General features: G+C 41.8%; 1 protein-coding gene across 7 annotated transcripts in view; it reads left to right on the top strand.

The window, feature by feature from the left end:
* ntng1a (netrin g1a) overlaps nucleotides 1-17,026 on the top strand; it is a 122,525-nt gene that overhangs the window by 90,264 nt on the left and 15,235 nt on the right. For 3 of the 7 annotated variants that reach the window (XM_086190861.1, XM_086190860.1, XM_086190862.1), the window contains exons 5-6: nucleotides 6,456-6,482; nucleotides 15,545-15,712. In XM_086190861.1, the coding sequence (XP_086046987.1) occupies nucleotides 6,456-6,482; nucleotides 15,545-15,712 (195 nt within the window). Of the gene's footprint in view, nucleotides 1-6,455; nucleotides 6,483-12,431; nucleotides 12,477-13,494; nucleotides 13,555-15,544; nucleotides 15,713-17,026 lie in introns of all 7 variants that reach the window. The other 4 variants (XM_086190865.1, XM_086190863.1, XM_086190866.1 and 1 more) reach the window with 4 other exon arrangements.

Here is a 17,026-nt window from a genome sequence, read left to right as displayed (position 1 = left end):
ACACTCATTTGCAGACACACGTACACATTTCGATATCCCTGATGAATTTTCTCTCTTATGCAGAGGAAGTAGGTCTCTAAACAGAGAAATGCATGAATCACAAAGGAACTAATAATGCTACTGTATAATAAATATCATTCTATTATCGGTGCATATGCTCCTCCAAGATCTGCCCCCTAGATTGTGATTCAACCATTATGGTTTTCGCCAAAAGTCAAAAAGTGTTCATAATTCCTGGGTAATATTGATAATTAATGCAGCGTGTAGTCATGTGATTTTACACACTGATTTACCAATGAAGGAAAAACTTGGGCCGAAGTAATTCTTAATGCTTAGCAAATATTTGCCTTAACATGGAGATAGAATGTCTGATTTGAGTGTCTGCTACATGTAAAGTGATCACAGCAAATGCTCAGCTCTGCTGTGTGTTCAATTAGTGTCATCTGTTGATGCATCATCACACATAAACATGCTCTTCCGCCACACACACCACCCACTCATTTATGATTTTATTCCTTTCTCCACTGCTGTTTGAGTTTCCATTTTAACCCTATTCAGTTTTTTTCTTTGCTGTAAAACTCTCCTGTTCTTTGTCTTCTCTTTCCGTTGAGCTGTCTGCCCTTCTTCCCTGCCACCTTCTTCCTCCCCATCTTCCTCTTCTTCTTGTCTCCCTCCTGTTCTCATCTCTTGGTTTGTTTCATGCTTGTCTCTCTCCCCCACAACACCCCCATCTACCCCAGAGACCAAGCTTGTTTACTCTGTCTTTTCCACATCTCAGCTCTGTGCAGCTGTGACGGTAATCTTTCTTTCAAATATTTGTTTCTTCCATCTCTACATTTTTTTTTGTCTGTCTTTCCGATTGCTGCTGCCACCACCGTTCTACACCTCATTCCATTCCTGAAATCTTTTAACTATACTTCCTCCAACTTGGCTTTTGGGCACTTTAATACTTGCCACCTTCGATTCAGATCTACAGATTTAGATCAGGCAAGCAAGTCGTGCACTCCAGTAAAGCAAGGTCTTATTTTGCTCTTGAGGAATTCAATCAAGCTCCTTGCCATGCACTGGTGTTTTGGCAGCCTGCTGACCAGTTAGCAGTGCCTGTCTCCATCACAGGGCTGAGTACAGCCAAAGAGCTCCAGATGATGACGGATTGCTGTAAAAATGGTGGCAGTCAGGGAAAGTAATTACTAAGTTTGCCTGCGGTGGAAATTCAGCAGATAAGATGCTTTCCAGAGTAGTGGAGGTAGCACACAGGTGACACACACTGAAGGTCAAATCTGAATGGAACCTGACATAAATTTGATCATTAAGTGGTCTCTGTTTCTGTACATGTGCAGAGAGAATATGGGTGCATAAGTAACTGTGTGCACTCAGGGAACAGGACATGTACAAAAGATTTAAAGCCCATAGGTCCATAAGAGTACATGTTTATTATGGCTCTCTTTAGTAAGGTCAGGTTGATGGTGTTAGATGGATGACAGCATGACAGAACTTAGCCAGTGAAGGATGAACATCAAGCACTGGCACACAACTCTTTGCCAGATTTGTTGTGAAATCAGTTGAGGTCTGATGCGCTTTCTACTGTATTTTAATGCCTACATACTGTTTGTGTGTGTGTGTGTGTGTGTGTGTGTGTGTGTGTGTGTGTGTGTGTGTGTGTGTGTGTGTGTGTGTGTGTGTGTGTGTGGGCTGACCCCACAAGGATCATGTTCAGAGAATTGCACACCCTTCAGAGATCATGTTCACCACCCAGTGACTTGCAACCATGGTATCTGCACAACTCATAAAAATCAATGGAGCCCACCGTCAACATAAGCGGCGCCTAATGCTCTTCCTGTGTGATAAGACAAAATTAGATCGCAGTCGTGCCCTGTAATGGTGGAGCCAGGCACGTGAAAGGGATTGGAAATGACAGTGATTGAAAATTAATCGGATGACCTGACGTGGACATCTGTTCAAACCCCACAGGTTGTTCATGAAGCAGCAAATAATTGCAGTGAACTGGAAAGGGATGTTTAAGCTTGAACCAGATAAAATGACAATGTATGATTCATCAAATGAGTATTCATTTTGATACCTTTCACATTCTAGCATTTATTCAGTTTAAGTTCAATTTAGTCTTGGTCTGGTGAAGTTGACGGAACTGCAGGAAACTATAACGCTTTGTTGTAAGGTGTCAATTAATAGGTAATAGGTCACTATGCATTTTTAAAAAATATGCTTATTATGCATTGATAAAACTGTAAGCGTGAAAAGGGGCGGGTTTACAGTTAATTCATTAATGATTAAAGGTTTATAAAAAAAAGAACAAATCCTAATCAATTACCTATTAAGTAATGCTTTCTACAAGCACCTTAACATAATTGTAATCCATCCATCCATTTTCTTCCACTTATCCTGTTAAGGGTCGTGGGGGGGTGGAGCCTATCCCAGCAGCCTTCAGGTGAGAGGCGGGGTTCACCCTGGACAGGTCACCAGTCCATCACAGGACCAACACATAGAGACAGACAACCATTCACACTCACAGCCACACCTACGGTCAATTTAGAGTATCAATCAGCCTCGTCCCCTCTTGATGTCTTTGGACTGTGGGAGGAAGCTGGAGTACCAGAGAGAACCCACACAGGAACAGGGAGAACATGCAGACTCACACAGAAAGATCCTGTGCTGGAGCCAGGACTGGAACCTGGAACCTTCTTGCTGTGAGGCGACAGTGCTGACCACCACAATGCTGCCATAATTGAAACCTGGAAAGAAAACACAGAAAAACTGTATTGTGGTCTATTGGTTCTCTGCATTTCTTAAGATGTAATAGAATGGCATGTCACAGGGATCGAACTAAGTTTTGCAATACCACCATAAGTACAGGAGGATGGGTGTCATCATCCATCCTCTGCATTAGGTTTTATGTCCAATCCGTTTTTGACTTTTAGTTGAGGCCATTGGCAGTGAGCATTTTCTCTTCATAACACTGTGATGAGTAATGTTTCCTTCTCTCTCTGCTCAACTGTGAACTTACAGTTTGGCGATGCACACTCACAAGAATGAGTCTTGCTCTCTGTGGTTTTATATTTATATCCATCTCTAGTGGGTCCCCTGCTAATTTTTAAGACTAGATGCATATAGAGACTGTGTTTTACTGCCTTGTCAGCTTCTCAACAAGGCCCCTTTTTAGCACTGCATTACTGTGTTGCACCCTCCTTGGAATTGTTCATTTATATTGCTAAAACTTAACTGGAACAATGCTATATACTTTGAAAGTGTCCGTAAAGTGTATAAATAGTATATAAGCATGTATACAGAATGTGCATACTGTATATGTATACTTTGCATTCCAGCTAAAGGATGTCGGATCAGTGCGTCTTGATCTTGCAAATTCATTCACTGATGAAATAATAATCAGGTCCCACAAAAGTAGGAGAAAGATGGCTTGTTCATATTTCTGCATTACCTTATTAGTATAATAAAGTATAGTGACTCCAAGCCACACAATGTGTCCAAACATTTTAGAAACGATCCAGTTGATTCAAGCTTGCAAGTGCTACTTTGAATATTAATGCCTCCATTTCTACAACAGCGGTTCAGTGAGGATCATCATCCTTAAACCATCGTAAAAACATGTAATTGAACACTGTGTGTGACAGGAAAGATGCCAACACACAAATCCTGACATGTCCAATACCTGAACTGGCATTCATAAAATTGGTCGTGGTTGTGGACTAGCATGAAATTCAAACGCATATTTATATGCTTATAATTAATTTACAAACAATCTATTATTTTCCCATCATAGCTCTTCTTTCTTCTTTTGAGAAAATCAACCTTCCTGTAAATGAAGATAAACCAAATTTTCCATCTAGATTTGCAGCCTAATCGGCTACATGGTGTCACCACGGCAACTAGTTAAGTATTTTGGTTTGACTAACAACGAATCATCTGGTCATGTGACGTCTTACTGCAACTTAACTTACACCAAACTCTACTGCCAAAGTCTATCAACCTTTTTTATTCGTAAAAACTCTCCCACTTTTTTTTGCTTGTCTGGCACCAAACTTCCTTGGTACGTCTTTGAATGTCCTCCAAAACAGACACAGCCAGGTTTTTGATTTATCACAAACTGCACAAATTTACACAACTTTGCATTAAAATCTCTCAGTGTCCACAGTGTCGCAAACAACCTCTGCAAATTCTGGCTCAAAAAAAATCTGCAACCTTAAATTAATTAGATTCTCAGTAGATTTTATATGTTTCGTTATTTTACGGGGTTTTGAATTCTGCCCTCGCGTAAGCGATCGCAGTCAACGGGGAGAAAAGGGCATCTTTACATATCTGCTTGTAGGATCAGTCCATATTTTGGAAAAAAAAAAAATTCAAATCATCTCCGCATTGACTAAAGGAGTACGAAAGTTTTCTGAATTTTTTTTTTGGAGTCCATGGAAGTTTTTGTCTCTTGTTTAATATTTAACAATGCACGCAACAGATCAAAGTTAAATATGACGAACTGAATTGTTTAAGGAGATGGACTTGTCTCACTCTCATTTATGTTGGGGGTCTCTTTAGCTCAGCAGGTTAAGCTGTTTTGGCATAACAAGAAACCCCCAGGTTTTATCCTTGATTCCCTCAGGCGTTTAGCCACAAGGTCCACGCAGGGAAGGACTTCCCCCTCAGGTATCAACGCCGCTAATTGAAGGAGCGTGTGTTTAAAATAATGTGCATTTTATCGTAGCTATTTTTAATCGGTTGTGTTTTCATTTTTGTAATAAATCACCATGTAGACGTCATCTCACGAGTCAAATCTTGGCTAAATTGTCCTGGGTGATGCGGGCCTTGTCATAGGCATTGTGCTACCAATTCAAACTGTCCCCACGATGGTGATGAAGTTGATTACGATGATTCAGACCCTCCTTGTCATTGTCCTTCTTGTATCCTTGTTAACATACTTTGAAACCCTAGAGGTTTGACACTCATTACTCTCTGCCTCCGTACAGTATGTCAGCATACCATTCTGTAGCTGCAGCTCTCACACGGGGCTGAGATTTGGCTCGCAATAAGCCTTGCAGGTAAAGTTTACAGGACTTTGGACATTCAAAAAAATTCACACTCGAGAGAAAATTCTCAAAATGCAGATATCCTAGGATGTCTGCATTTTTCTCTTGAGAACTTTAAGATATTTGGTGATGGCTACGTGAAAGACCTCAACAACATTCCTGAACAGATGCCTCGTTGCCCTCTCAGCTTCAGGTGTGATGGTGTTTAGAGGATGAGAGAGCTGGAGAGGAAGACAGCACCTTTTTTTTTTTAAATTAATTTCATTTTCTCGAGTTTACATTTCTCCTATCGCCCAGCATGCTTACCCCTCCCATGGTGCAGGAGGGTGTTTGTTTTTATGGGCAGACTGCCTTATTGAGGGCAGGGGGTTCCGCAAATGGGAATGGGGCCTCTGTTCGAGCAGCTGATTAGAAAAAGTGAGCTGGTGTGGGTCTACGGAAAGCAAAACCTTCCTCTGAATGAGGAAAATATACCACTGATAGTCAAAGATGAAGGTATGTTTTCCAGGTCAGGTTGTGTCTAGACCATTACAGATTATTTATTTCACCCATATATTCACATGTTATAATTCAAACACAAACTGACATGAAGGTGGTTGGTTCAGAAAGGGAAATGTTTGGCGCAAGAAGCCCACGAATTCCTCAATCTCCCCAGATCCAAAGCCAGCCAACATCCCGGTGTGGGAGAGATCTGGTCACCATGGGGATGAGACAGACTGCATTATCTGCTCAGTTGCTGTCTGGCATGAGTGATTGCTTGATGGAGGGATGGACAAGCCGACTCCAGGATAAGACATGTCCTTTTTGGCGTCAGAGACAGATTTTTCCATCTACAATGCCATTTGATATATGATTGTGTGCAAGAGAATTTCATCTTATGTGCCTTTGACAACACATTTTAAAAAACAAGTACGCCAAGCTGCATCTGAAAAACAGTGTGAAGCTTTTTAACTTTGTGTGTGAGTCACTGAAATGAGTCTTTCAGTGATGGTGGTACATTTTTGGTTGTGTACCTCGCTGTTTTAGCAGGCCTTAATGATCTTCTCCTGTGCTCCCAACAGCAGGGACGGAGCTAATGGCAGAAACAATACACTAAAAGAAACCAAAGAATAGTCCTGCTAAACATGGCAGCCAACAACATTTTCAAATTCAAATCATGAACTCCAGCTTTGCTGTTCTGTTTCATCTTGGGCTTCTACTGCTCACATGGTGGCAGGGCTGCGTCGAGCCTCAGACGGTGTGTCATTTCAAGTCTAAACAACTCATCAAGGTGAATCATAATAAGAATAATTACTGTGGAAACTCAATCAACAGCGATGGCAGACTAATATATTCCTTTTAAATGCATGCACATCAGTTTTTACCCTTTATTCATGCTGTTCTTTTTCTCTTCCTCTCTTGCAGGTATTCCTAATAACATTGGTCCAGTTAGTAAGTAAACAGTCACAAAGGAACTCTAAAAATGCTTGCCGCAATGCTCTGCCTATTCTGCCACCCTTCACCACACTTCCCTGAATGTCTACTTGATGCCAAGTGTTCATTTCTGATTCTGATCCAGTGAAGGATTACTCAACAATTGTTTCAAGGGGAGGGAGAAAAAGATCTGCAATAGCTCAGGGTAGTATTGTCATTATGAGGGCATATTAATTCACTGCATCCTACCAGATAACACTTTCCTGCCTCTGCCTCTAAATGTGATTTGTGTTTTTCCACACCCCCATACATTATAAATAAATAGCATCTAGACTTTATTAAAGTGCCAAGACCTTTCTGGAAGTATAAGGTTACAGGAGGTCATTTTAATATAAGCTGCAAGCGTCTGGACCGGTATAATCTTCATCAACCGGTAACCCCTTAGGAGGGGGAGGAGGACGAGAAGTGCCATGTTTCAAGTTACAGCTGCCTTGGAGGCTGTGTGGTGCAGGGCTGTATTGAACAAGTCAAAGTGCATCATTGGCTCAGTTCCCCTTCATCTTTTCTCATTTGCCTGTTCTTAGTGGGTACCCTTTGCACTTGGAGCAGCAGATGGATAGCTTAAGTACCTCTTTACTGTTCGATCTTTGACCCATTTACTGTGGCTCGTGGTTAAAGGAAAAGGCAAGGTTTTGATGAATTGATCAACGTAACCTGTAAAGTAATGATATTAACAGCAGTGTCCCAGCTGTCGGCACTTGTGATCGATGGGAACACATAAGACTGACATTTAGTAGAAACTGGAGGAGACTTTGTTGAATCTCGAAAGAGGACATGATAGAATACCTGGGACAAAAACTAGAAATAATATATTCCTTTAAACCTGATCAATGCCATCTATGTGTGAATAGGTGTGTCTAATGGAGATTTTTCCTAGTCTAAATTTGACGTATTGGCCTGCATGCTGCATTTGTCAACAAATCAGAAAAACTGAACCCTCAGAGGAAAGTTGTTCACATTGCAGGTGCTCCTATATGGAAAATATATGAAAATCAATACAATGATAATAAAAGTAGAATAAAATAAAAAATAAAAAAGTGTACCATCCATCCATTTTCTACCGCTTATCCTGTTAAGGGTCACCAGTCCATCACAGGACCAACACATAGAGACAGACAACCATTCACACTCACACCTACAGTCAATTTAGAGTATCAATCAGCCTCGTCCCCTCTTGATGTCTTTGGACTGTGGAGGAAGCTGGAGTACCAGAGAGAACCCACACAGGAACAGGGAGAACATGGAGACTCCACACAGAAAGATCCTGTGCTGGAGCTGGGACTTGAACCAGGAACCTTCTTGCTGTGAGGCGACAGTGCTAACCACTGCGCCACCGTGCCGCCCCAAAAAGTGTACCTCATACATCAATGTATAACAGAGATTGATACAAATCACAAGTTTGTAAAAAAATAAATGTTCCTTACAAATAAATGTGTTATCAATATGTACAGACCAGTGGTTCTCAAATTTGTTTAACCGAGTACCACCTCAGAAAAAAACTAGCATTAAGGATTAAGGAAGTACCATCTTAAAGTTAAGAATACAGTAGTGACCTTATTCGGGCACAGCAGGGGTTTGACGCCATCCTTTCTTGGGGAGCCACACTTGGGTTAAGTCAGTGAGGGGCCATACATCAGCCACTTAGAAGCAAACATGAAACACACATGCTGGAAAATGCTCATGATTCTGAACTTGTTTTCAACTTTCTATAAACAGTATCCATCCATCCATTTTCTATACCGCTTATCCATTAAGGGTCACCGGGGCGGGGGGGGGGGGGGGGGGGGCTGGATGGTTTGCCAGTCTGTCGCACGAACATCAGGAGCAATTAGGGGCTCACTATCTTGCTCAATGATACTTCAACATGGTCACCAGGGAAGATGAGGATCAAACCAGCGACCCTTCAGTGTATATTTCTATATAAAACATAATTTTTTTCAGTGTATTGATCACTATGAAACACACACAAAAGTAACTAGGCAGAGTCTTTGATATTAATGCTCGATGATGCTGCATGATGATGATGGTGATGGAGAAGTATGTGTGATCAGTGCCCCAGCAGACAGCCTGAATCTCTGTTGGAGTCACTTTTAGTAGAAGTTCATACTCAGTACAAGTTTACAGGCTCCTAGGCAGACGAAACTCATGGCAGGGTCCAGTGCGGAAAGGGCGACATGATGCCAACCAGGGACCGCTGAAACATGCACGGAGATGCACCAGAAAATTTTAAAATCACACACATAGAATATTCCTTACCGTCAATCTTACGAAAGTGCTGTCGACGGTTATTCTGTGGAGCTGAGTAGCAATGAAGCATGTGTTCATTCTCAGGACAACACAGGTGTCGGAGAGTTTCGGCTCTTCCGGGAGCTTTGGCTTCACGATGATGGCTTCCGGGGTTATTTCAGACTGAATACCACCAGGATCATCTTAACCTGTATCACCACTGTTGTGATCTATGATTCCCTCCTGCCAGATTACCAGCTCTTGAACTTCTGGTGTAACGTGTTCGAATCGTGGACCTGGATGGCTTAAATGTGTCATGTTTGTCTCTCAGCCCTGCCTGGGCGTTTGGTTAAAAGGTGCCATCCGAAGTGCGCTGGTTTTACGTATTCACTGCTCAGAATCACTACACCCTCGGCTTATCCTCATTCAAACTGAATCCAAATTTAAGACAGTTTGAGCCGTAGCTCCTCACCATCTTGTGTCATTTATCGCTAATATTAGCAGCAGGTGCTATGGACACTCCGGCGACACATGCACGACACGAATGAACGTGAACGTGTAGCGGTCTGACGCAAAAATATTACAAGAGACTCAAATTGTATTGTCAATTGTGATTCAAGCTTGCCTTTTCAGTATAAAACAATTGACTGCTTCAATGGTATTCTTCATTTTTCAATGTTTTTGACTTTTATTTACAAAGACTATTTCTGGGATTCCCCAGTGTCCCACCTGGGGAGGTTCATATACGACCGTACCACAGTTTGAGGAATCAGTCTTAATATGTGTCTATAGACACTTACTAAGACTCACCAAAAAAAGAAAAAGAAACAGGACATGTAATGTGTAAGAGTAAAATAAGTCATGACTCTGTATTTATAGTAAACTGAAGTATTGCACAGAGAATTGAAACCCTCTATCATGAACAAGAGGGAAATTAGAGGGTGCATACCTCCATCAGTGATAATGACATCTTTAGACAAAAATCCAGTTCCCTATCATCTTCACAATGTAATTAATCATTCCTCAACCCTCAATTGTTATCATCCAACCAAATTTAATTAAAATACATCCTCAGCTTTTGGATTTAGAGATAAATAAATGTTATGTAATCTTAAAATTAATTGTCCCGCCTTTTTTTTTATAGACAAACAAAATATATCATACGTTTCAAGTTGTAACATTTCATTTCCTGTGCTGGACCTCGCTGTAGAAGTACTTCATAAGGAAAGTTTAAGCTCAATCTTGTGCATTGAGCATAAAGAGCTAAACCAAAGCCAGTATTGAAAAAAGTCCTTTTGCCATTTGACATGGATTTGCCACAGATCTGCTTCGGATCCTGGATCTTGGTTTTGGTCCCATGTTACACCACTACACCAAGTCGGGTGAAATCTGCCTAATACGTGTACTATTTTTTATAATCCCGCCATCAACCAAAGAAACATAACCTCCTCGATGATATCAAAATCATGAATTTTGAATTTCAGTTCTGTCTGATTAGTTACGAAGAAATCTTTTCTTGTTCCACTGTTGCCAAAACCAAATAATTTCAATTCTCTAACATTTAGCTCTGTCATTAAAATCAAGCCAACTCTGTGTGAAATGCTAATTTCTTCAATATATTTTTGGCTTCGTGTCACTTAGTTTATGCCAAGCCGCATCTTATTAAGGAACACATGCACGACCTTGTTTACGTCATTTAGAAATGAAGTGGACCACTGGGCAAGTTTCCCACAACACGTTGTGGAGGCCAGAGAAGGAAACAGATTGTTCTCAGGTGGTTTTTAATCAGGGTTTAGATGGGTGTCTTATGCTAGTCTAAAGTCTGATGCTGTGTCGGAGTCAGAAATGGACATTGGCAAAGAAGACAAATCAACTTGCCGTCTTCACCACCTTCTCTCACCTTAGAAAATCCACTCCATGCATGGCCTTACTTGAGCTTGATGCGTGTGTGTGGGTGAGTGCATGTGTGCATGTGTGTGAGTGTCTGTGTGGGGAGGGATGCATGCCCCTGTACATGCTAGATCAGTAGGCTACGCTCAGTTTTCACTGTTACACATCTGTTTTGTCTAAATGCGAGGACAGACCATGTCCAAAGTCTGTCCTCAAATGCTACAAAGGGAGAGTGTGCATGCCTAGCATTGTTTGGTTGTGCACATGAATGTGTTTGGGAGGGGGGGACGGGACACTGACAAACCCAGATTGGCCCACAGGGATTTTGAATCCTCATGAGTAGCTGTCTTGTCAGCAGCTTCTCACAAGACCAGCACACTTAAAACGAAACAGACTTCACATGGAAGAGGATGAGGCCATTTATGCCTAAAAGTTAGGATGCCCTTGACTTCATTGAATGGACTAGAAAGCTATGCCGGTGGGGGGTGGGGGGCACTGCGCATTTCATGTTGTTTTTTGAAGGTAATTTAATTCATTATTGACTTTTCTGAAATCTATTTCAGGTTTATTAAACCAGGCAGAATTGCCTAATGCAGACCATTAAAGTGAAATTAATATTTTAAAAAACAATCCTGGCTCTGCAAGATAGCATTTCATTATGGGTATAGCATTGATTAAAATCCGTCACCACTCATTTAGCTCGCCTTCCCTGAATATTATTCCCCCTAAATAAGATAATTCATGGATTCTACATGACATCCAATCATTTGGCAACACAGAATATTTAAACATGAACATACTTAGTCAATTGAAGATTCAGAGAATGTATGTGTTGTTTATGTGTTTGGCCTTGAACAAGCAGTTCATTGCAGACCAATTAGGATTACACGTAAATGCAGGTTTAAAAAAAAGTATGATTGTCACAGTGTGTAGACATGCCGTTCTCCAAGCGAATCCAATTTTTTTTTCCTTTGAAATGTTTAAAATAAAGTTGCCAATGCGTAGACTTTAGGAAATGATTGGGCTTTCTGAACAGCAGTCACATTCGCTCATAGTGAGGATAATATGCTTCTTGCCAAGACACCGCTGGACGTTAATTACCTAAGATTGCATGATTTATGGCGTCAATAGCGAAAGGACAGAAAGATCAAGTGAAGAGATGAAGGGCCATGATGAGGAAACTTATCTGTATTCCTCCCGTTGCTCGAGTCCTCTCCATTTCCCACCGCAAAGTATTTCCCTGACACGGAAATACCGACGTGTATGTAATTATGAGGTTATGCTACCCACAGCAGTCAGTCATTCCAAGTCCCAACACCTGCCATTATTTATTCATTGTTATTCCTCCACTAGAAATACACTGTAATTAGATATTGATCACATAGTCAATGTGATGAATTAAACAAAATGCCCCCAACGTCTTGATTTGGTATACATAGCTTAGTCTCGCCTGCATAAACCATGACACAAATTATAGATTGAAGAAAGCTTTGTTTTTTTTTTGTTTGTTTGTTTGTTTGTTTGTTTTCTTCGGTTCGTCACTCATCACTGTCATTGCCATAAACATACACACCATGAGATTCACACAAATTACATACAACGTCTCTCCAATATCCTTAATGGGTCTTTGGATGCATTCTTTGCTCGTCCATGTCAGCCGTGCCACATTGTCTTCGCTGGACATGTGCGTGTCTACAGTTGTGTGTGTCCACTACCACGTAGTTCCCCCCTCTAGACTGCAACGTGCATCACACAAGTGATTAACTACTGGTTTCTCTCAATTGTACGCAGTTCGGCCGAATGTCTCATCGCTAGGTGTCGCTAACCGAAAAGAAGGTAGGCATCTCAGATTATGAAACAATTATATCTTTTCACAGATTATTTTACATAAGGGTGTGTGTGTAGGACAAATCCCTCATTGGTAGCGAAGAGCTCTTGTTAGTAGCATCTTCCAAGTCATAGAATTTGTCTGACAAACCAAAAACACATCTTCAGACTGTTTGTCTCTTGTTCATGATAAAGGTTTTTGGCTCCTCGGGGGAGATTTGTGTTTTCTTGGACATTTGTTTTTAAGTACTGTGCATTATCCTCTCAAACACTCAGTGTGTGTGTGTGCAATGTACATTTATACACACTCTACTTTTATTCAAGATTCCAGGGATTCTAAAGTCCCGTATTAGCGGATCAGGAAGAAAACCATCAGAGGTTTCACTGTGGTTTTATGCAGATTGATGTTAGGCTCATCTCAGCTAATCCATCATGCAGATGTGATGTGCAGCTACCTCAGCAACAACAGTTCTGTGTTTCCATGACAGCAACCAAGCACACTCTGTGTATGTCGGTGGTTTATGTCACCCAGTACGATGGCAGAAGCTGCTGTTTTTCCCCTCTGTTTGTTCTTTGACTAGAAAGGAATTGAGGGATGGATGTGTACGCTGCTAGCTACTTCCCTTACCCACACATCCATGCTTAATTTTATAAGAGGGAGATTCCTGGCTGGTGTCCACAGAGGTGGAGAGTTTGGGGGTAGTTGCTGTCTGGGCGAAACATGCACACAGGCCTCTGATTTATAGAAAACACTTGTTAATGAAAGGAAGCAGTAAAAAAACACCATGATATTTGAATTGTTCGGCATCTGAGGCATTTGTAACAGATGCTGCTACATGCAGCCAACTTCACTTGGCAACGTCACTCCTTATTTCACAACGCCATCACTCATCCTTATTGCATATGTTTCTTTCTTTTGCTGTTACATTTACTGTTAAGCACAGTGGTCAATATTCTTGATTGTGTGACATCACATGTTTTCTGTTTATTTATAATGTCACATTTTGTTTTCTTTTAATTTGTCTAGTAGCTCCTCAAGTTGCAATGTCCACTGCCCCCTCTGTCCACGTTGCAAACAGCAAGCGAGGTAGGAGCTCTGGAATACGTACGTTGCCACTCCCCCACCCCCAGACGAACCCTAAGCCTTATTATTGTATAAATTGATGTTTTTGTTTAAGTTTAATACCTCATTAACACATACATATTTCTGGTGTCTGTAATTTCATATAATATGGAGTATCTTCCTGCAAGGAGAACAGAACGCCCCTGAATAGCCTGGAATGGGTTTTATTTTATCTGTTCTTGGAATGGGACCATCGCAGAGATAGCAGCACTCTGCCAACTTACTCATTTCTTGTATTGCTTTTTTTCTGGGGGGGGGGTTGCTATTTTTTTTAAGCACACTTTATATCAAAAGATCTATCTTTTCAAAGTGCTCAAGGTAAATACTGTACTGAAAATTAAGAGGAGGAGCTTTGTAAACACATCGGAAGTCATGGAGGTTCCCACGGGAAATGAGCGGACCTCTAGTGTATTATACGGAGTTACAGACACCATAGGTGCAGTGTGGTAACAGAGCCTGAACCCTGCAGTGCTAACTTAACGTCAGAGCAGCGACATCCGTATCTCTGACTCAGTGCTAGGATGATGGTTTTCACTATGGGGACACGTCTCTAAACACTACAAAAGTCTCTTGAAATCATATTTTTCTCAGTGCAAATAAGATGGGTGAGACGACTACTATTATTAGAGAAAGTGTTTCTGAGACTCCAGACTTTTTTTTTCACACCCATGTGTGCATGATTTATGACCCTAGCCCATTTCTGGAAAGAAGAGATTATTTGTCTTCTGAGAGTATATCTGCGAGAGTGAGCCATCTAATGTAGGTGATGCCAGCTTATACCGGGGCAAGATTCTCTGCTTTACGTGAAAGGTGGAGTGGGCTGAACTGCTGCTCCCTCATTTCCAAGCCATGTCGGGTTGTTAGTGAGTGGACACAGAGACCTGACCTCAATACAGACCTTTAATAACCACAATCCCTTGGACGAAAGCCCTATTCCCACCCCACCCCACTCTGAGCGCTCTGCCCAAGCGGGTGCTGGTGGGGCTTAAGGGTCACATCTGTCTCCACGGTGACACATGGTGTCAGTGGTCACTCAGTGCGGCAGACTGATCCTTACTTGGAGAGAGCGGAGCTGAGGCTGTAAACCCTGCTATCATGCACGCCTCAGGGGCAGGGCTGCCAGTGCACATGGAGGACTGCGGCATGAGGTTTTGGAGCCCGCCTTCAATTCTGGATATCTAATTTAGCACAGCATAACACTGCATAGCAGGCAATGACACACACTGACCCAGCTGTGTACCACGCGCTTACTTGCCTTATTGATTACGAAGATTTTAGTGAAGACACTATATTCTCTTGGATTTTAATTTTGTAACTGTGCAAGTCTTTAAAGACTCGCTATTAGCATTGGATGACCTTAGGATTTCCAAAATTAAGAAATGATCATGCATTTCATTACAGAGGGATGTAATATGAAGTTCCATTGAAAGTTTCATCTCATCCTCTTTCCTGTTACTTCAAACCAGAACAAGCATGACATTCTGGAGATCAGTTCGACAACAATATCTAAAGTCCGCCAAGCCATTCCCCTGGGTTGAAAGATCCATATCATCCATTTAGCTGTGCGGTGTTCCTGATGCGACCGTATCTCTGTGCCATCATCACTGAGCCTTCTTCGCCTTGTGTTGTGGTGTGCTTGAAGTGATGTGACCTCTTCAACTCGTACTAACGCCGTGCTTTTTTATGTGATGTCTTTTCTGACTCTGGTTGTGCCCATGCCAGACTAATCATGAAGTACCCTCCCTCTCATCATTTTCCCGGCATCTCCCTCTCCCCAGTGCGGTCTGACCATCGTTAACCTTGCATGCCTGGCTCAAACTCTTGCTTAACCCACCGCCGCAGCACTCGCAGCAACAACACTCCCCACCGCGTCTCTCTCTCTCTCTCTCTCTCCCTCTCCTTTCTTTTTCTCTCTTGCTCTGCCCCCTCCTCACACGTTCTCCCTCTTTGCAAGACTGCGAATGCTTCGGCCACTCCAACCGATGCAGCTACATCGAGCTTCTAAACACCGTCATTTGTGTGAGCTGTAAGCACAACACTAGGGGCCAGCACTGCCAGCTATGCAAGCTGGGCTTCTACCGCAATGCCTCGGCAGAACTGGACGATGAAAATGTGTGCATAGGTTAGTCCCCTAGCCCCTTCACTGCCACCCTGCTTTCCAACATACTCTTTCCTCTCTTCACCTCCTGTCCTGTCACAAGAGAAAGCGTCATCCATCATCTCCCATGTTCCCTTGAGTCTGTCCTTCTGTTGTCTCCACGTCCTCTTTTGCTTCTTCTGACCAAGAGTGTCTTCTGGAAAGCACTTTTCATTTAGCTTTAGTCAGACACACACAAACAGAACACCGAAGCGCTTTGAGTCATTCTTCCAGGTACAGTATGAATCTGCCGACTGATGTGCTCATGCGCTGTGTTACAGTTAGTTTCTTGCTGTTTGCCTGCTTTAAGAGACCAGACAAATATTTTAAATCTTTCATAGATATTTAAATGAGAATCTCCACAAAACAATAGAATCGCCTGGAATATGTAAACTGAAGTTTCAGGGTCAGAATCCAGTTTTCTACTTCCCCTTGACAATTTTGTTTTCTTTTAGGATATTCTTAAATTGCCTCATCGTATTAAAAAACGACAACATTTTGACATTTTGGGAAATGTTTATTATTATTATTATTATTATTATTATTATTATTATTGCACTATATCATTCAGCCAGTTATCATAGGTTACAGCTCAGATAAGAGGAAACCGGCTTGCTTTAACAAGAAGTTAGCATCGGCCTGAGCCAATGGTCTTCACGCCTGTCCCAAGCTAAGTTAAGCTAAGTCTTCCTTGCTGCATATCTTGCCAGAGCGTAGCTCAGCGCTTTCACACGATGCAACACAGACAAACAAATGGGTTTGATGATGGAGGGCATTGAATTCTGTTTCCTGTGTGTAAGAGAGAGTTCATTGTCTGCAGACTTGGTTTTAACTTCAACATAAAATGTCCGACTTGACCCAAGTTTGAGAACAGGAAGAGCTGACAGTGGGACTGATCATGGCCTCCAGCACGAGTGTTTTATTGACCTGTCGCTGACTCTTCACTCCCTCCTAACATTCTTTCAATATCCTGGCATCACCTGATTTCCTTCTTCCACTGTGACTAGAACACTGAATTGTAACAATATGGCAGTCAATACGAAGCTTTTTTTTTCCCTTTCCAGAATTGACAACATGATATTTACGACATGATGTGGATATTTTTATGACAACATTGTTTGGTTTTTTTAATCATTTCATCTGTTTGTTTTGTGGTTCACCAATATGGAACTAATTCCGTGTCCGTCTACCTTGCTCTTGCTCTGATTGGCCATTTACCTGATCTCAGTCCAATGACACAAATCCAGTTTTCATTCCGATCATTTTTTTGTGAGCAATCATACAGCATGAAGACGTGTC

This window comes from Aulostomus chinensis, chromosome 21 (genome assembly GCF_037954235.1).
Source record: "Aulostomus chinensis isolate RoL2024-O1b breed Wild chromosome 21, RoL_Achi_v1.0, whole genome shotgun sequence".
Classification (NCBI taxonomy): domain Eukaryota; kingdom Metazoa; phylum Chordata; class Actinopteri; order Syngnathiformes; family Aulostomidae; genus Aulostomus; species Aulostomus chinensis.
The sequence above is the reverse complement of the archived record's forward strand: the minus strand, read 5'-3'. Positions and strand labels throughout refer to the sequence as shown.